Source organism: Mchenga conophoros, linkage group LG9 (assembly GCF_057382185.1).
Source record: "Mchenga conophoros isolate Kocher_MC1m ecotype Shallow Benthic linkage group LG9, M_conophoros_male_GT1.1, whole genome shotgun sequence".
NCBI classification, from domain to species: Eukaryota; Metazoa; Chordata; class Actinopteri; order Cichliformes; family Cichlidae; genus Mchenga; species Mchenga conophoros.
In genome coordinates, this window is record NC_140534.1 from 29,234,669 (window position 1) to 29,255,907 (window position 21,239).

Consider the following 21,239-nt stretch of genomic DNA (forward strand, 5'->3'; position numbering starts at 1 on the left):
CACTCAACTTATCCTTCTCTCTTTCTGTCCTTTTTTCCTTCCTCTTCTTGTTTCCCCCACTCCCCCGTCTCTCCTTTTTTCTCTTTCTGTCAGATGGAAACGATTAAAGCGGGTCACATGGAGGCTAGTCAGCAGCATTCACATGTTACACACACGTTAGAACCTTATCTGAGGGAGAGCGACACATGAACAATAACTTAAGACGAGAGGCTTGTGGTTCGTATGTGTTTTGTGCGCACAGTTTGCACGCGCGCAGACTTACGGTCAGTTTTCCTGCTGTCAGCCGAGTCTCGGTCGCTGAGGTTGAGCCTGGAGGAGGAGCGAGGAGGTCTCTCACTGTCCTCAGAAGTTTCTTCTGAAAATGCACACACACACACACACACACACACAAACAACAACTTCATTATCTGCAGAGCTCTCTAAAACACATTCGATGGCTGTAAGGGCAGCACTGGAAAAAGAAAATTTCATGGTGTTTGACTCTGAAAGCTGCAGATGTTCTAACATATATTGCAGTGTGATATTAGAGAAATATTCCAGCTTTTATATGTTTGCTTTATTCCCATAAACACCTTTTTCTAGAATAAACGTATCCCACTGAACAGCATATCTCACCAGCAAATAATGTTATTGACTTAAACACATGCTTTGTTGAAAACAGCCGCGCTCTGCCACTTCTAGTGGGTGAAACATAATACATCCATGGCCTGAAAGCTGAAAGGTTGTGTGACAACAAAATATGGCCTCCGGGGAAACGGCTTCAGTCATTTCGGGTGCCTCTCTTCAACATGCACTTCTCAAAAAAAGAAAGAATATTATTTACTGACATTGCATAATAATGACTTTTTGTCCATATATTTCATTTTAAATAAGCATTTTTACTTTTCTTCTATTCATTTAAAGTGTTATTTCAGGTTAGACAAATATTACAGCATGGTGGAAACACAAATTATGCTGTTGTAATGTAAAAACATAATTATGTGGAAACGCTATCATTCTGCTTTATTGCGACAACTGGAAAAAATACACAGCTCTACCAAATTGAGGCACACATTAACACTGACAGCCTACAACACACATCCTGCTGTAAAATCCGGGGGGAAAAAATAGGAAAAATGAAAAGCAAAATAACATGAGATTGTGTAGGTCATGCTCACCACTACCCCGTACAGAAATAGTGTGTCTGCGTATTTTTGCACGCCTTGCTAAAAAGTATGTGTGTGTGTATTTGCGTGTGCACGCCAAAACACAAACCAACACACACGTGCAGCTCTGCACTATTAGCAGATTAGCCTACCCATCTCTGAGAGTTCAGCCCCTTGTTTGATAATTCTGTGTATCTGCAGTGTTCTGCCAGTGGATTAAAGTGTGTGCATGTGTGCGAGTGTGTACGCATGTGTGTGTGTGTGTATGTGTATATATGTGTCGCCAGCACAAGCTAACACTAATCCTAGCCGAGCCCCAGCGCTCCCTTTCATCCAGCCATCATTTGTCTCCGGCTGGGCTGATGTCACTTTGTAATGAATTTTGAGCAGTCTGAGAGAGGCCAGATAACCAGGCATGCGCATGCACACATGGCACGAACACACACGCACACATATAAACACACACGCGCACACATATATATAAATATACACACAATATAGTGCCCTCCTCCATCTCAGGACTAGCACACACCAATGCAAAATCAAACAGAAACACTTGCAAACAGGCATCAAATCACACACACGCAGAGTATCACGTTCACGCAGACACACACAGAGGAAAAACCGTTACAAATTTCATGTCTTTTAAATGGGGGAAAGGGGGGTCTCGCTCTCAACACAAACCCCTCACTCTGCCAGAGAATGAAACCGGTGTGTGTCTGTGTGCATGGGTGAGTGTGTATAAAAGAGCTGAGCTCATCAATCCTGTACTGCCTTAATAACCATATTTTATAACACACACACACACAGCACACGCAGGCACACTCACACACATATTCACAGAAATCAGGCAAAGGGTGCATTGAGGTCAGCTTGCATTTGCATACAATCACTTTGGCCATTGTACGATGAGCAAAAGAGGTCTGCAACCCCACCACCACCACACACACACACCCCTTTGGAAACATGATATGATTAACCCTTTCAAATACCATGTGGTGTGAGTACACACACACATGCAAAAAAGCACATACAGACACACAGACTAAGCGCTGGCGCCATTGCTTTAAGCGGCAACACATTAAGTGGACATTATATACAGCATGAAATTTTCATGGCAGATGCTGGCATGTGATTGAGGAGGAAAATTGCAGTTGTGTTTGTGTGTGTGTGCCTGTATTCATGAACACTTTTATATTTTTGCATTTGCACATGTGGCTGCTGTACACGCTGTGTACACACAGTCTGTGTGTTTGTGTGTGTGTATGAAAGACTGGGACTGCACTCTGCTCCTGATGTTTTATTAATACATCGGTGACAACGGAGATGAAATATCTCCTGTCAGCCAAGAGAGGCCGGGCTGCAGAAATTGCAATTTTCACTGCTGGTGCTGCAGCGTCCATCTTTGTATTTTAATTCACCTCACCTTCATACGGAGGGGGGAGAGGACGCACACTGTGTATCCATGTGTGCGCGTGTGTGCTGGTGTAAATGCTGCACGTGTGTGGCGGGTACCAAAGTCCTTCATCACTGGTTTATCTTTTCTCTATGCTTGACTTTTGTTCAAAGCCAAGGAAAAGCAAACGGTACAAATCGAACAGCATGTTTCACATAAGCATGCGGTGGGAGGGGTGGAGGGGTAAGGGTCAAAACAGAAATACTGAGAAAAAAAACACGCGTTAGTAGATCTTATATACTGCAAGGTCAAGTTAGTGTGTCAAAATAATAAAAACGTTTATAAAGTAGAAGGAAAAAAGTGATTTGTTACATATCATTTATTCAATTAATTTAAAAAGATGGTCATAAAAGTTTAATAGCAATTATTTTTATTTGATATTATCCCTATAATGCACTACGGGACCATATCATTTATCCCATAAATAAATTTGCCATCTGTGATGATAAATAAAAATGTGTGAATTACAGCTAGTTCGTTACCATGACATGACAACTCTGAATAATTCTTTGTGTTTTTTTTTACTTCTGAATATGATCTTCATAATGACTTATTGCACATTTTTGTATTCGCCCATTAAGCTGGTCAAACTGCAAATTAATCAAGTCATTCTTCTAACAGATGACAGCAAGCAGAGGAGGAAATAAGTCAAGTGAAAGTGGTCTGAACTGCAGTGTGTGATCTTAACAATATCAAACCAGGGTCTTAACAAACCTCTAGGGGGCAGTCTACCTGTAGCCAGACAAAACACAGGAGAAACGTGAGACAATGAACAGAAAGACTGAAGGAGAGGAAGGAAGAGGGTGAAGAGTGGGTGAAGAAAGAGAAAAAAGAGAACAGGAGGGGGTGATCATCTGGGCCTCATCAGTGCTTTTTTCTCCTTTCCCCTTCTAGTCAGTTATATCTGTGGTGTGTGTGCGCGCGCATGCATGTGTGTGTTCGTGCGTGTGTGCATATGGGGAATGTGTTTCCACACTGAGGACATTCCCAGACGAGCTCTCTCAATACATCAGCACAGCGTCTGCCCTCTGACTGACCCTGACATTCACACACCACACGGGTGTGTACGTGAGCGCGTGAATGACTGTGCATGTTACATCGTGTTAGCGTGGATGTGTACCATTGATCACGCGAGTGAGACAGTGACTGCATATGTTTGCATGTGAAATGTCATGTGCAAGTATGTGTGTGTAAAGTGTGTGTGTTAAAGAGAGACAGAGCATTCTGCAGCGGGGGGACTCTTAACCATCAACTTAATCGCTACCAGAGGACACACAGAGCAAAAACTTTCGCAGTCACCTTCCACTGCCTCTGTGCATGCACACGCGCGCGTGCACACACACACAAAGTGGGCCAGACTGTGGAGGGTGTGTGATTTTGGCAGCCTGGTGGGATTCTCTTTGATGTGGGTCAGTCGGAACATTAAAGCCGGCCGGTGAGCTCGAGCTAACCACAAACCCTGGCTTCGATTACGCTGCAACCAACACAAGTCTATATTTAACTGTTAAAAAGGAAGAATAATTAAGTGTCTTATGATCAGAGATTCAACCTATCAATTTGATTTGAGATTTTATCAGTTAGTAGCCAGTGTAACCAGTTAGATTCCTACCCATAAATGTCTGTTTTGTTTATCCAATAAATAGTATCTGAAATTTGGCATCCGTAGTAGAAATAAAAAAAAACCAAACAAAACATGCTCATATTTTTTCAAAGCAGAGCAAAAAGCAAACAGATAGAAAAGCAAGTTTTAAACAGACGGACGCAGGAGGATAGAGTGGAGGAGAAAGAGATGTCTGAAAGAAAAAAATAGAGGACTAGACATATGGGAGATGGAGGCAATGAAGAATATATTGAAAGTGTGAGTGCAGTGTGTTTGTGTGCATGTGTATGTTGTGTGTATGTGTGTGCCCTCTAGCTGTATAATGACCTGCTCTGAGACCACTCACTCCCCCTCCTGTCTCCCCCTAAGGGCCCATAACCGCCATGCCGGGTCATTATGTGCCCGGTGGAGGACTCGGTTGTACAGCACACAACAGTCGAGCAATGCCACGCCAGGAAACTGGACACGGAGACTCCAAAATGGCTGAATTCATTAGCTGGGTTGAGCTGCCTCTAATTTGCTTCCTTAGGGCTAGGACGGTGCTCATTAAAGGGGTAAAGGAGTAAAAAAAAAGTCTTGTTTTGCATTTTGTTTATCTTAAATCATGGATAACATAAAATTGGAGCATCAACTGAAAGTGTAATTGCTGCCAAAGAAAATATACGATATATAAGAACTGCTAAAATAACAAGACAAAGAATCTGTTATTGTGTAGCTTGGACTGCGTATAGCAGAGCATTTTCAGAGTGTTAAGTCTGTCTAATAATGCAGGCCTGATACTGGGTCCATTTTATCTGTGCTAATAATGAAGCCTTAATGTTTTTGTGCAACACATTTGACTCCCGTGTCTCCTCAACTTAGGCATGATGTTGATGCTGATTTCTTCTTACAACTCTGGTCACGTCCCCTGTGAGACCATGTGTGCGTATGTGAGCAACAGGGGGCCCTGTGATGTCACATTCCTGCGCCGCGCGCGTGGCTCTAGTTTGGCCTCTAGGTTTTAGGGGGAAAGCTTTGAAACATTACACCATCCCACACAGTCACAGCCACGCACACACACACACACACACGTATACACACCGAAGCACACACACACATAGTCAAGGGCCAGTGGTAATACTGCCAGAGTAATAACCTTACAGACTTACTGATCCCCCCCCTCCCATTCTCTCACCCTCAAATCTTTATTTACCTTACTCTCCCTCTTTATCCCCCCTTTCTCCCTCGTTCTCCCTGTACCTTTCCCCCCGAATTTCAGCGCGTTTAACAAGCATTTAGATCTTAACCAGATGTTGTTAATGTAGCATGTCTAAAATACTAAACATCAACCCAGCAGAGAGGGTCTACAGCTCCTGCACAGGGCCTGGGAATAACTCACTCACACACACACACACACACACACACACACACACACACACACACACACACACACACACACACACACCCGCACACGCTTTCCCTCTCTCCCCCTCACACACACACCTAACCATGAATATCTCTGCGTATAACACACATTTACTCCTACGCAGCTTTCAATGCATTTCATGCACATAAGTCCACAGCCCACATGCTAACATGTAAACACACCAGCACAAGCAAACACACATGTTTCCATCCACACTCTCAAATCCACCCACACTGAGCCATTTATTGTTAAAAACACGCAAACTTATTACACCAGCAAGAAAAAAAAGATTTTTACATTTATATTTTTATATTATATATATATATATATATATATATATATATATGTATATATATATATATATATATATATATATATATATATATATATATATATCGAAAATAATGCATAAAACCATCTGCTTTCAGAGCCACCAAAAAACAAGACTGTAATCCTGGATGAATATATATATATATATATATATATATATATATATATATATATATATATATATATATATATATATATATAGTTTCAGGTCGACTCTGAAAGCCAGACAATAGGATTGTCACATTTAATTCGCTCCTGGTGTGAATGTCAATAAGTTGAACTGACAGAATAAGCTGAAAAAAATGACTTTTTGTGTAAAAAATGCTTGTATCAGCAGCTCCAAATTTGCTTTGTTGTTGTCAATTACGACTTCCTGAGACTCTTCATTGTATTTTCTTTCGCTCAAATTGCTCGCTCTGCTGTCTTGCAGGCGACTAACAAAACACCTATTACCCTTTTGGAAAAAAAAAGAGGGGGGAGAAAAAAAAATCATATGAATAAACATAGCCAAGATTAAAGGCTTGCATGTCTTGCTTGCTGCGCAGACAGAAACTGTTGTTTCGTGTTAAGAAGGGTTTCATTTTCAGTGCTGTGGGCACTGGGTGGATGGGTTTGTGTGTGTGTGTGTGTGTGTGTGTGTGTGTGTGTGTGTGTGTGTGTGTGTGTGTGTGTGTGTGTGTGTGGAGGGTGGTGTTAATGATTCTTTAATGGCAAATACAAAAAGGGTTTTCACAGGACAAAAATATGACTTCAAAAGTTTCACTGGTGGATAAAAAAAAAGTTGCCCCAACACCTGGCCTTATACAATAGGCTAACACACCTACTGTACACCTCCACACGTGCACACACACACACCTGCATCTTACACAACAGCCATATTGCATTTCGGCTTTTTGAATCACCTTAGGCTGAGTAGGTGAACTGAGGAGGCGGCACGGCATGCTTACTGAGGGATTTAAGAATAATTTGAAAAGAAGATTCCTCTCCTCTGTTTCATCTCCTCCCGTCTCTTTCTCTATTCTCTGTTTCTTCCCGGTCTTTTATGATTCCTCGGGCCAATATTTATCTAGCCCCTGATTATAAACATCTGGCCAATAGGGCAGTCTGCGCAGCGGCAGCTGAGATGCGCACACATGCACGCACTTGGAGAGTCTCACACACATAGTGGAAATATCACACACACCTGCCAACATGAACCTGTCAGGTCCAGACCGGAGGACGGTGGGAGGGAGAAAAAGAGAGCGCAAGAGAGAGAGAACTAGGAGCTGAGGGTTAATGGCCTTCCCATCTCTGTGATAAGAATTCATTCTGTTCTATTACCAGCACTTATCTACAGAGCCTGCTGTCTTTCTCCTCTCCCTCAAACACACACACACACACGCACAAAACAAGGGTCCGAGATCGATAGATGAACCTAATGAAGAAAGCAGCTGTTTCTCGGCATACCTGCTCAACTCTATCAGGCCAACAAGATCTCCCTGTCTCATTCATCTGTCTAGCTATCCATCCATTTATCTATCTATCTGTCCATCTATTTTTCTATCTTTTCACACAGCTATCCGTCCATATACCTATCCCATCTGTTCCTGTGCGCCACCATTTACCCGTTATCTCTCCATCCATCACTACACTGGTAAACAAAGATACGAGCAGGATAGATATAGTTTTCAACTGACCAGACCGGTCCTTGTCATGTATTCAAGGTTTATTTATTTTCCGAGAACTAATACGAGGCCTGAAAACAGGGAATCTAATAAAATGGCTGCCATGGTTTAAGAGAATGGCTGCGTGTGTGTGTGTGTCTATGCTTAAAATAGGCCTGTGACGGGCAGTGGCCAAATGGATAATGCTTAAACAGATCTTTATCCTATTGGGCTACTGTCCCGTTTTTAGCTGCATAAAACCATCTGCTTTCAGAGCCACCAAAAAACAAGACTGTAATCCTGGATGAAAAACAAAGGGAAGATTTGAGTAGACAGAAAGGACAGATAAACGAAATGTTTAAAAATGTGTATTTTACACATATAAAGATGACAAAAAAAAACCTAACCGTGTTTCCAGTCACTTTATTAATTTCAAATGGTTTTCGGTAACTGTATTTGTTACCGATGCGGACTTCAGTCGAGCACCATGTAGCTTCCATTAGCGCTTAACCATTTTTATATGTGACACGTCTTTTGTCATAGAGGCATGCGCAGAACAAAAAATGTGTTCATCATCAGGGCCTCTAATGTGTTAAGGTCAGAGAGGATGGCAGAACTCATAAGAAGCAACAGAAGAAGGGAAAAAAATATCTTCAAGCCAAAATATTCATTAGGTTGCTCAGATTCGTCTCCAAAATGACTACATGGAACCTGTAACACATAGTCACACATGTTCACACGCAACACACACACACACATGCATAGACCTGGGCCTGGAGATGGTATTCGCAGACAGTTACAAATAAGGAGTGTTGGCTTTCCTCTGACTTTCTCAAAAACATGCAAAAAATGTCCATTTCATTACTGGCTAAACAATGTCATATGGGCCCCCACTGGCCCTAATAGAAGCAGACAAAGACAGAGCAGCACACATATGCTTCGAATAAATCAGATTACTGAAGGAGAGTGGGGAGAAAAAGAGCGAGAGAAAGAGGGAAAGAAAGAGAGACACCGCCAGACACTTAGAGGATTGATAATATTCCCTTTTCTTACTACTTCCACCCCTCCCTTCCTCCTCCTCCCTCCCCTCCTTCACTTTCTAAACTCCCCCAACCACCACCCCCCTCCCCCCAAGCAGGATCTGTTTTAGATTTGAGCCAGTACTAGAGCCATATCTCTACCTTATCTCTGCTAGCCGTCAGAAAACAGAAAGCACCATGTTTCCATGCATTAGACTCCCGGCCCCTGACACGCCACTTGAAAATCTCACAGCCCTTCAAAATGGCTGAGCAGGAAAATAAAACAGCAAAGATATCATTTAATCAAATGAAATGCAGGTTACTGGGGTGCATTGATATCATTTCTGGAGTGTGCTCTGATACAGTGTCATATCAAAGAAAATGTCAGCCGTGAAAATTATGGAAATGCGTTTTTGGCATCGTGACAACAAATGTCACCCAAAATCTCCCAAAATGAGATCACTGTTCGAGTGCTATAAAGTATCATTAGCTCTTCTTTTCTTTCTTTTTCTTTCTTTTTTTTTGGGGGGGGGGGGAATCCATCACAATTTAAGGGTCTGTGACATTTTCACCCCCTGACCACCTCTGGGTATCAAACCCCATCAAGACATCCTGTTGTGTTTTTGGCTCCAATTACGCCAAAACACTTCTCGAATGACTGTAAAGGGAAATATTGATTCCCCTTAAAATTGTAACAAAAACAGAAGGGAAAAAAAAATCACAGACAGGGTGTGGAATATATTAACAATATGAAGAAAAAGGAAAAATCAATATTCAAATGACTTCTTTTATTGATTTATAATTAAGTCTTAATTGCGGCAAAGGCTTGGACTTTCAAATTGCCTTGTGACAATAGCTGAGAAAGAAGATGGGGGAACATTATTGATACACGTTAACAGTAGTGGTCGCCCAGACATTGATTCTTCCATTTTGTGGTGCCTTTGGCATGCACGTGCAATCTAAATAGCCGTGCACACACATACACACGTGCATATATAGACACATATATACACCTCTTTGGATAAACGCAACCCCACACCTAAGTGAACTTACACAGCATAATTAACCTTCATCCGGGAAAAGTCAGGACTGTCTTATCTGCAAACTTGACTGTGTATATGTGTGTGTGTGTGTGTGTCAGGGGAGTGTGCGCTTCAGCGTGAGTGTGTATCTGTCGTAATTACACCATTAGGTGTGGAACTGATTGACTTCAGATGGGGTTGTTAGAGGTATTATTCTGGACAAAATAAGTGAGTGAAAAGAATGTGTGTGAGAAGTGTGCGCTTATTTAAGCTTATATACAGATTTTTAAATTAAGTATTTACCTGATCCAAACGCGCGTGTGTGTGTGTGATCGCTTCATGTGCCTGAAGCCCATGTGGCCATGTAAAAGTGTGTTTATGCTCATATCTGTGTGTGTGCGCGCGTGTGTCCCCGTGGGCCTAATCAGGTATCAGATACCTTTTGTTTTGGGAGCTCATTGATGGATGAAATCTTTATCTGTGCTATTGATCAGGAGGGTGCAGGTCCTAAACTGTCTGTCTAGCTGCCTGCCTGCTCCAGCTCTAACAAGATTGCCAGGGCCGAGTATATCAGTTAACATTTAATCAATGGCAGCTTAAGACACTGGGGCTAAGGGAAAGAAGCCCACTGCTTCAGCCCCTGCCCCAAACCATTACTCTGGATTGAAGCTGAAAATACATGTGCATGTGTGTACGCGTGTATGTGTGTGTGTGTGTGGGTGCTCCAAATGATTACAAGGGATTGGGTATGGTTGATCACAGGTCTTCGGGGGACAGAGGTGTGTGTGTATACGCGTGTGTTTGTGCTGTGTGTTTACAGGCATGCGAGCGCTGGCTTGTCAATACATGTTAATATGTCAAAAACGCCGGAGGGCGCTGCTTGTGCCACTCAGAAGAAAATAAGAAACTGAATGAAGTGGCTGATGTATAAGAAAAATTTCCATTCAAATCAAGTGAAGGCTTTCAAATTGAACACTCCTGTGCAAAAACACACACACACACACACGCACTACAGCAGAATGATATGACATATCAGGCAATGCATGATTTTTTTTTTCTGCCTGGCTTGCAAAAAGCCCCCTGATGGTAAAATGCAAAAGAGGGGAGTCAGCAAAAAACAGAAATATGATCAGTTAGACTTTTTTTTTCCTTTGCTTTTTACATTTTTTTTACCATCAGCTCATCTTGCAGTAAATGAAACCCCATCAGATCTAAGAAGCAGATCCTTCGCCGCCTATCTTCAGCTTTTTCTTTCGTTTTCGCGTGCATGATATCGCCATCCATCAGATCTCATTTTGTGAGAATTAAACATGCACTTACAGTGTTTGCCTATGCACCGTATCCGGGTGTAAAGTCCAGAATAAGTACAACGATGCGTGTGTGTGTGTGTGTGTGTATGGGGGGAGTTTGCTTTGACGGGGGAAGCCCCCTCTCTCGTCCCTGTCTTTCGTCCAAAGCCTAGGAGATTCCCACCACCAAAAATCAATGTGTGTGAGAGCATATGTGCGCCTGTGTGTGTGTCAAGGTTTTGTAAGACAAATCTCTCCAGCATGCGCCGCTTTAGTGTTATTGAACCAGGCTTCGATCACTCGGCCACTGTGAATAATGCAAGGCAGGCTACTGCTCACTTACAGCACAGGATGCTCGTGCTGGTGTGTGTTGAGTGTGCGCGTGCGTGTGACAGGACGGTCCTTTTTCCTTCTTGCAAATGCAACAGGGCAGTTCTTCGACGTTCCTCCGCTTGGCCCTCTTAATCTCGTGTCAGATACAGGAACTCCCACATTGATACTGGTCTTTTTGAGTGTGTGTGTGTGTGCGCGCGAGTGCGTACGCTGGAGGCTTCTTCAGTAGACGGAAAGAGCTTAACTCGAGCAGACAGCTCAGGCCTGCACTTTGACACACCCTGACTCATTACATACAGCCCGCACACAGTGGAATATTGTCATTAAAAAAGACAATTAGATATGAAGTCAAGGGAGCATCACTTGCACACATGGAAGCGCAGCGCAGGAAATATAGGTGAACACACTCGCCTTCATATCCCCAGGTATACGAAGCAGAGATATTAATAATCATGATGTTGCAGAGTAATTAAAATGATTCCAAATGATGAGTGTGTGTCTGTGTGTTTTGAGTGTGTGCTTGTCTGTTAATTAAGCTGAATGATTTGATATGACGTAAACCGCACTGCTTTAATGGTGTCCTATACTTGATGTGGCTTGAGGGGACAACAGTTGATGGGGCTATAGGGAGAGACAGCATGAAACACACACGCACAACAGATACAGCTGCTCATTGGCCCTGCCTAAGAGGAGCATCCCTTTTTCGACATAATTATCTGTGTCATCACTTATGAGGCAATTAAACAAACATCAGTTCCTATTTCCTCTCCCTCTGTCTCTCCTCTCTTCTTATTCTGGATCTCCTCGCCCTGCCGCCATCTGTGCTCCTATCCCTGGTCCTCCAGTCTATATAGTTAATCCTCTCCTCCTCTCCTCTCCTCTCCTCTCCTCTCGCACATCGTCCTCCCCTCCTGTGTGACTCCAGACAAGGTTTCAATTTCAGCATGCTGATTGTCTCATTGCCGACTCTATGCATGTCTAACACTTACTGGCTCTCTAGGGATGGGCAATACACACCATAGAATGCCTATTACACTCCCACGCATTTCTGGGGAACGTGTGCCCATGTTTGTGTGTGTGTCTGTGCAAGGGGTGATGAGGGTGTAAAATGCCTATTACGCTGAGAGTCTGGTCTCTCTTACACTGGAGAGAATTCTCTGGCGCCTAAAGAGCAGAAAATTGCAACGCTCCTCTTCCTCACTCCCCATTAACCTGCTTTTGAAACAAAGGTCTGGCCAAGGTGTGTGTGTGTGTGTGTGTGTGTGTGTGTATGTGTGTATCCCTGCCCATTAGACTTATGCACCAAGGTGAAACACCTTTTGCATCTAACCAAGCAGAAACAAAAGCATTTTTTTTAATGTCTATAGCTTTTTAGATTTTCAGTTTTATTCAACTGTCTTGTACAGGCTACTTCTTATATACTATAATTTTACACAGTAGAGAAAAACTTCTCTTCAGCCTCCTCTTGTCTCTCTTCAATCACTTGCATTTTGTGAAATGTATATATTTTTTGCCCTTAAATGAACTTGTCACTCACTCCTTCCCTCCTTCTTTCGATCCTTTATAAAAGAAAAGGATGGCAAGAGGAGATGGCATCTCTTGAAGAGCCTCGAGATGACTAAAGCAGCGGGCATATTTGTCTAATTTGCACAAAGACATCCACATCAAAGCACAAATCAAGAACCATGCTCATTCAATGGATTTTTATCAGTCTATCCATTTCTTGTTCTTTTTTTTTCCCCAGCACCCTCTTTTCTCTGTCACATTCCTCTTTCTCTCTCTATTTTCAGAATGTTATTAGGACATGATAAAAGCAAAAGGGATGTCATGACACAGGACCCCCTGTTAGCATTAGGAGGTGGGAGAGGAAACGAACGGGAGAGAGAAAGAAGGGGGGGGGGGGGGGGTGAGAGAAAAAAAAGATGAAAGAGATTTGTCTGGAAATGATTGCTCACAAGGCATTGATTCTCTGCTTTAATCTCACACAGTGTGCTCAAATTTCCTATTAGGGAGATGAAGAAAAGAAGCAAGAGGGAGATGGGTCTTATTCACATAGGTAGGGAGGTGAAACTTGGCATGTCTCTCGGAGCTTCTTTGGGCAGACAGAACATACGTTTCCCTTTTTCTGAAAAAAATCAAAGTAATGTCCAGATTAGCCCCATTGTTATTTTATTTATTTGTTTCTTTTCTTTTAAATGTAACGCCTTGCTTTTGGACCATTAGTATGCTGTAGGTAAGCAGTTGAGACAAAAAAATACTGTTACTGCTACTGTAATGCTGCACAGTCGAATAGAAACACACACGACAAGCCACTGACAGCCGCTGTAAGTGCAAAGCTTCCTCCGGTTAGAGCAGATTAGCCTTAGCCAATTGGTAATCAATACCTGCTATCAATTCTATACCTCCCATTGATGGATGAGGGAAGAGAAACTGAGTGGAGAGTGTAGACGGACACAAGAAAAGAAAACTTTTTGCAGAAATGCTGCCCAGTAACTATATTTCTTAATGTTCCTATTTTTTTTGCATGTGGCTGTGAGCGTGTGTGCGTACAGGCTGCCTTCAGTGTCCATTTGTGAATTGTATCATCGCTGTCTGAGATTAGTGGCTGCTTGGACCAGTGAGCGTATTGCCTGGTTACCGTGGCTCCGGCTCCACACAACCCTCCTCCCATCACTGGATTGTTTGTCTTAATGCTGTGTGACATGGGCCATTGTTTTGTCCATCTGTGGTTAAGAGTCAATGGACAGGGGGTGTATGAAGGGATTGGGGAGGGAAAAGAATAGACGTGAGGGAGAAGAAAATAAAGAAGAACAGGGGTGAAGAGGGTGGGTGCGGGTGGGGGGTGGAAAAGGAAAAGAAAAACAAGATGGGGAGAACAGCTAAGTGGTGAAAAAAAAATATGGGAAGACAAAGGTCAAAAGAACCTGAGAGTAAGGGGAAAACTTGCAGTAAACCTGTGATTTCAATATGGTCCTTGGACTTTGCATTCACCACTTCCCTTTCCAGGAGTCTTCCAGAGGCTTTCAGGTCCATATGGAGTGGGGGGCCTTAAGCTCTTTGTGATATCATTGACGTGAAAGACGTTCTGGCCCTGTGACGCCAGTCCCCTCTTCAAAGGGTTAAGTCATATTTAGTATGCGTCCTCAGAGCCCCACGGCTTTGTATTGTAAATAAGACTAATGTGGCATTGGTCAGGTATGCTAATTCAGATAATCAGCGCAATTTCTGCAAATTATAACTGTCAGTGTGTTGGGCACAGAACCTTGGCGGAAAACATGAGGGAACAATTTAGACGGGGTAATACCCCTACACCAAAGAGCTGCTCAACTCAAAGAAAAACAATCGGCTGAGCCCATACCGCCCCAACACACCATTGCAAAAATAGTTTATGGTGAACGAGGCACTTTTTTTTCTGAGGCACAAGTCGGGCTCCTGCCCATTTTTTTTTTGTGTGCACACACACAGAGACCACAAAGTAATTATAATTTGCTTGGATGGAATTATTCAAAAAATGACCACATCTTTTACTCCCTCAGCCATAGAGAATATGGTTTTGGGAAATTTGGGGTAAATTGCTACTTGCCGAAAATATAATAATATACATATATGAATGTGTCTTATTTTGATTTGACAAATGATTTAAAATGCAGAGTATTGTCTCCAACTAATTGCACGGCAATAAAAAGCTACATGCTTTACAAAAATCCTCTTGGGCAAAATCACATCGCTCTCATCAGAATAGTCCCCCCCTGTATTTGTATTCGTGTTGGACACATAAAATAACATTCCAGGTTTTTATTATGCGAGGAATGAATCCCATCTGACTGAAATCTGTGGACTTTACCTTTTACAGTATGTAAGTAACTTCCTGTGTCACGGTAAATGAAGAAGAAAAGGTCAAAAATAAATGACTGCATTTAATCATCTGGATGTGAGCAAATCGATATGCATTATAACTGGTCGGCTTAAACTATCCAGAGCAGTTCTAAATGTACATATCTAATAGATGAATGCTTAAAGCTGTTCCTAATAAAGGGCTGAAGTGTCCTTTCATGAGCTAGTTATCTGGTTTCACCCTCTCCATTCTACAACTTAAAAGAGAAAATGGCGACCGCTATGCTAACTCTAGTGGTTTTGCTAGATCTGGGTGTGTGTTGCATCCTTTCTCTCAGTCCTCTGGCCATCCATGAATGTTTATGTAATGGCCACAAATTACTGAGACAAACCCTGAAAATAGACTTCTGTCTGAGGAGAGACCTTTCCGAAAAAAGACAACCACTGGAATGGCGAAACCATCCCCACCACCCGAAGGAAAAAAAGAAAAAAAAACGAGGCATAAGATGAATAAGTGAAACTGAGGGAGGAGGTAAAACCTAATACCTCAAAAGTTTCTTCAATGTCATCACATCGAAATGCTGTTTGGGATGTTCTTTCCCACATTGAAAATGGGATGATTTCTTTTTTCTTCTCTGTGTTTTTTGGTTCCTCGACTTAGCTCAGACACAATTCGACGGCGTGCATTTTACAACAAGGAATGTCTGTGCGTTCGGAAACAGGCAGGATGGCACACTTTCCCACTGGCCGTGCTTCCACCACCTCCTCCTGCTGGAAACACGCACACAAACACGCATCTATATCCACACTCAGCCACATATATATGTGGATAATAAGAGTCCATTAGGCTCAGGTTTTAGCCTACAGCTGCTATGTAAATGGTTAGCACTGCTACACTAATTTAACTAGGACCAAAAATGTCCTAGAGCCTTATCACTCAGAGAAAACAAAGGGCTCTGGACACACTCGCACGTGCACCCACACGCACATGATAAAAGTGTTGCTGGTCTAAGTCAGAAGAGATCTTTTGTTTAAAACAGGGATTCAGACAAAGAGGGTCTTCTCCCTCCCTCTTTAATGCATGTCGGGTGACGGTGGTTGGGGTCGGGAGAGAGGAGGGGGTTTACGGAGTGATGGAGATGTGCGGGTGGTGGGGTTGGTGTTGGAGGGATGGATGACAGGCTGGATTCTCAGACATAATTACCTCCATAAGATCCCATCTCCCTTTCCTTTTTGAGAGGGACAGAGGGAACAAGGAAAGGAGAAAAAAAAAAAGACAGAAAGTGAAGTATGCAGAAAAGGCCTCATGTTTCTGCTTGGTCTGGCTTATGAGGAGCTTTACACATGATGGAGCACAGGGCTAATGGGCGAGGAAACACATAGAAAAACACACCCATGCTTGCACGCACGCACACACACACGCCTCCTGAAAATGCTCTTTGTAGTTAAACAAATGCTCAAATGGTCGAGAGATTCAGAGCTGGCAAAAAAGGGAAAAAAATCGCTGTAACAACTAAGCTTCAGAGGTTGTTAATTTCTCAAAAAGTCCAGCTAAACAAATTGTTCAAATTATCAAACCGATGATGGAATACCCATGACTCGCAATCTGTCATATTTTTCTTTTTTAGCTGTTTTACTAAACAGCTCCATTCAGGACGTAACTTCATTACAGAGCGCAGAGAAGTACAAAAAATATCGAATTTTTCTAATAACTTTTGGACGACCCTCAAAGCAAAATGGCCTCTAAGTCCTCCGTGTTGAGAGGCAATTCATTTATGCCCGCTCTTCTGATGCAAACTGGCATTTTTTATAAACTCAATTTTCTTGATCATTTCTAATTGCACACAGAGAGGGACGGTTTATCTCAGAAATGTGGACACAGTGGGCTTTTTGTCTCTGAAGGACGCAGTTGAGAGGTTGCGGTGAAAAGTTCCTGCTGTTTAGGCCGGGAGTGCTAACTGCTGCACATGCAAGGGTGCAAGCGGGCAAGCGAGCACAGAGTTCACTCGCTTCACAACGGTATTTACCAAAGGTAAAGGCGTGAGTTGGCTGGGCCCAGGTTACGAGAATTAAACACTCAAGAGGACAACAGAGACCGACAAGTTCTCAGAAAAACGCAAAGACACACAAATGCACACATACATCAGCAAACCTATGCATTTACAAGCTCACAAGTACTGCATGTACACTCCTGTCTTTGTTCAAAACACCTATATTCTTGCGGTGTGTCTCTCCAGTACCGTATCCTTAATTAGGCCATAAAATCAGCATCAAAATTGTTTAATGAAAGCCATTCACATGTACATAAAGTCCCAAGCATTAGAACTCTTATTCCCAAATGAGCCTATAATTATGTGGCTTGGTGCCAACTCCCAGGCTTTAAGAGAAAGATACCGGTCAGCACTTAAATTAATCTTTTTCATACCAGTCTCTAATGAACAGAAAGTGCTCGAGTCAGGAGTTGTAGCCCAGAAAACTAACAGCACACGAATACACAAACAGAGGGTCCTTAAACTGAACGTTGGATGAAAATGTTACCTACTATAAAGCATTTTCCATTGCTGAAAAAAAAACCCATTCGCATCATATATCACTGCGGGAGCAATCGCCTCTCTCGTAAGGCGGGCTAGCGTGTGATGCTAACAGGAACTATTTTGTAATCGGTTAAAAAAAAAAAATCCTAAAAATAAACAACAAATACAACAACACGGATTTTATTAGCAAACTACAGAACAAGAACACAAGCCCAATTTATTCCACTGACTCTCAGTGTTTGATCTCTACTTGAGATGGTTGTAACTTTGCTCACTGCGTACACCTGCCAAATACTTATGGGCTACAAGGAAGTAGCCTTTGAAACATTTACCACGTACCATGTGAAAGAATACCGTTGTTCAGAAGAAAGTTATATAGAGTGGGCAAAAGAAGGGCATCCAGAAAAGTGGCTTAGCATTTTGGACGGTGCCAGCGTCCGCTTAAGGTTTTACGCTATCTTCCTCATGGAAATTCACCATGTGCCATCTCAAAGCCAAGGTATAAAATGAGGGTCCAAGCAACAAATTTAGTGCGTTTTAAGAGTGGAACATTGGAAATTTGGTGCAGCGGCCAAATATTGCTTTTGACAGGTTTAAAACCTGCTTGGGCGCATTGGTTTGAGATTTAAAAAGGGAAGGGGAGGAGGACAAAAAAGAAGAAAAAAAAACGGTAAAAGGCCTGGAGAAAAAAATGGACAGGAGCTGGAGGAATAAGCAGGACAAAGAAGGAGAGAAAGAAAGAGAGGAGGGAGGGGGGCAAAAAAGAGGAGATGAGAAAGAAGGGGGGGGGGGGGGGGGGTTGGTGGCTATGTTAAAATGTAAGGTAATGATTTATCTAAGCATGCTTTTCTGCTGCACCCCAAATCTCACCGAAACTTTGATCCATGTGTAATTAAAACCAAACATTCACCAGCAGCAGTCTCCACTCCAGGACAGGGAGCTCGTCTCCTGTTAATGTGTGTGTGTGTGTGTGTGTGTGTGTGTGTGTGTGTGTGTGTGTGTGTGTGTGCGCTAGGACTCACATATGTTTCTAGGCGCTGGGCCCCCATCTGTTTTGGGAGTATATGTACAGTATAAACAGGACACTTTGGGGAGCGCAGATTCATGGTGGAATATACATGAGCTGACACACACACACACACACACACCTAAACACACACACACAGACAGATGTATGGGCTAATGCTATGCTGGAATGCTCTTCAAAATGTGTTACCCCCCCCCTTACTTTCCCCATTCCCCCCTGCACTACCACCACACCCCACTCCACCCGCTCCTGCAGGTCAAGCAAAGCAAAAACAAGTTAAGCGCTCATTTTCTCCCGGCAGCATTAACATAGGGATGACTAAATAATGGACCCTGACTCTCTGTCTTCTGGTTTAAATTACAACGCAGCCCCCTCCCCTTACACCCTGCAACCCCTTACCCACCATCCAACCCCCCACTCAAAGAAAAACGATTAATCTTTTTTTTTTCTTTCTTTCTTTTTTTTGTCTCTCTGAATGTTTTACAGTTCTGTTACACTTATTAGCTGCTGGCAGGACGGAGACTCTTAAATGAAAGCCAAATTGCTTTGGTCATGAGAAAGGAAATGAAAGCTCACTCCAGGGAGAGACTGTGCAGCCATAGCATACATGTGTGTGAGTAACGTATGTGTGTACAGGCCTTTCACTATGAGATCCTCCCAAGGTGAAATTTCATAAGCTGACTTGCCTGCTTGGGATGTCCCTGTGCACGGGACACTGTGTGTGTGTATGTCTATGTGTGTGTGTGTGTGCATGTTTCAGATATAAGAGCAGCAGCCTAATAGGAACAGTATGCTCATTTTGGAGAGATTAGGAGGAATGGACGGGCCTGTATCGAGAGACGTGATCTGGATATGAAGGCCAAAGGAAGGAGGGAATGAAGTACGGAGTGAGAGAGATTTGACAGAAGAAAGAGAGAGTGATGCAAGGGAGGGAAGAGATAGGAAGAGTCTAAGGAGTAAAGATTGAGGAATCTGACTTCAAACAAAGAAAACTGACCACTTCAGCTAATATCAAGGTTTTAAAATCTAAAAAAAGAAGAACAACAAAAATAAAAATAAAAGTGGAAGCCAATAGAAAATGTTAAAGTCAGGCCATGTGTGCACTCCACCAGAAAAAAATAAAAGATGTGACAAAAAGTTAATCCCCAAAGTATTAACTGAAATAGCCTTAAAACTAACAAATATTCTTAAGTATCACAGTTAAAGCAAACAAAGTAGGTTGAAAAAGCACAGACCTTGGCTGCTGGGGCACTCCTTGACATGGAACAGCTCATGAAGGCTCAGCCCATCCTCATCTCCTCCCAGGCCTTGCTGGTGCAGCTGGAGTTTCCTCAGTCCTTCGTTCTGCTGGTGGCGAGCTGAGCGGGCGTGCTGCACCAGGTTGAGGCGGGCCTTGGTGGAGTAGTCGCACAGCGTGCAGTAGTAGACACATGACTCCGGGCTATACGAACTGTCCAGCTTCTGCAAATGCTGTGGAACAGACAAGTAGAGAGTCTGAAGGTTAGATGCATTCACCTTTTAGGGACAGTTCAAAAATTTCAAAGCAGGAGCAACTTCATTGTTTTTTTTTCCAGATATCTTTGTAACATTTTAAACTTGGCCAGAAAATCCTTCCTTCTATTATCCTTCCAGTTGAATTCCAAAAATTCAAACACCCAGAAATCCCACTTGCCTGGTTCTAAAAAAGCCACAAAAAAAAGTCAATAGTCAGCATTTCAGTCAGACCCATTATTGGCTACAGTGGTATTATAGATATTTCTGAAAGAAAAATACTAGAGAGCAAGATTCCTGACTAATGGCTCTTTTATATAAGTCTACTGCACAAGTAAAGATCTTCAAGAAGTACATATTTAAAAAAGGTATAGGCATAAAGGCAAGATATAAAAGGGACAGACAAACATGAAACTACCAAACAGAAATAGATATAACTTCTAAGCAGCTGAGCTTAGTTTAAAGACTAACATTTCCAATTAACTGGATATTGTCTAAGTAATGCAAAGACAGAAGGCCCCCCCCCACAAAAAGTCAGACAAGGTGTTGAGTTCAAAACACCGTTTTTGTCTTTAACATGCACATTGTCCAGCTCTCCATATTGTTAGCAGCTGCAGGGGTTTCTCATTCAATGTGTGCTGTCAGTTGCAAGCCCCTAATTTCCACTTGCCTCTTTAATGGCATTGCAGCCATGCAAAGCTACCCCCTACCTCTTGCCCTGCCCTTGGTGCATGTAGGTGCACAAACACCCACACACATGTACACACACACACACAGGCATGCACGCACAGCCCCCATCCCACCTTGCCCTACTCCCATACACCCAGTCAAGCCAAGCATATCAAGTGTGCTTCTGTTGTTGCTGCCGGGCTAATGAACAATGCACAAAAACAAAAGACCAGGCCAAGCTTTTATTATCTGATCCTCTGTGAAGGGGAGAAGAGAGAGAGAGAGGGAGAGAAAGAGAGCAACAAAGAGAGAGAGAGAGGGGAAAAGATAGCATGGCAGAGACACAGGGGTGGCTCGCAAAGGTTAGTTTATACTTTGTTAAGATTTATTCATACAGCCATGTGAGAAAGAGGTGCAGGGTTCTGTGCATGAATTAATGCAG

At 42.7% G+C, this 21,239-nt stretch overlaps 1 protein-coding gene across 5 annotated transcripts in view; it reads right to left on the reverse strand.

Annotated features, from left to right (window-relative positions):
• Positions 1-21,239, reverse strand: part of zfhx4 (zinc finger homeobox 4) — an 84,532-nt gene that overhangs the window by 18,474 nt on the left and 44,819 nt on the right. For 4 of the 5 annotated variants that reach the window (XM_085287421.1, XM_085287423.1, XM_085287420.1 and 1 more), the window contains exons 6-8: positions 19,873-20,107; positions 263-355; positions 9-86 (exon numbers count right to left, since the gene is read on the reverse strand). In XM_085287421.1, the coding sequence (XP_085143547.1) occupies positions 9-86; positions 263-355; positions 19,873-20,107 (406 nt within the window). The remainder of the gene's footprint in view (positions 1-8; positions 87-262; positions 356-19,872; positions 20,108-21,239) is intronic. The other variant, XM_085287424.1, reaches the window with a different exon arrangement.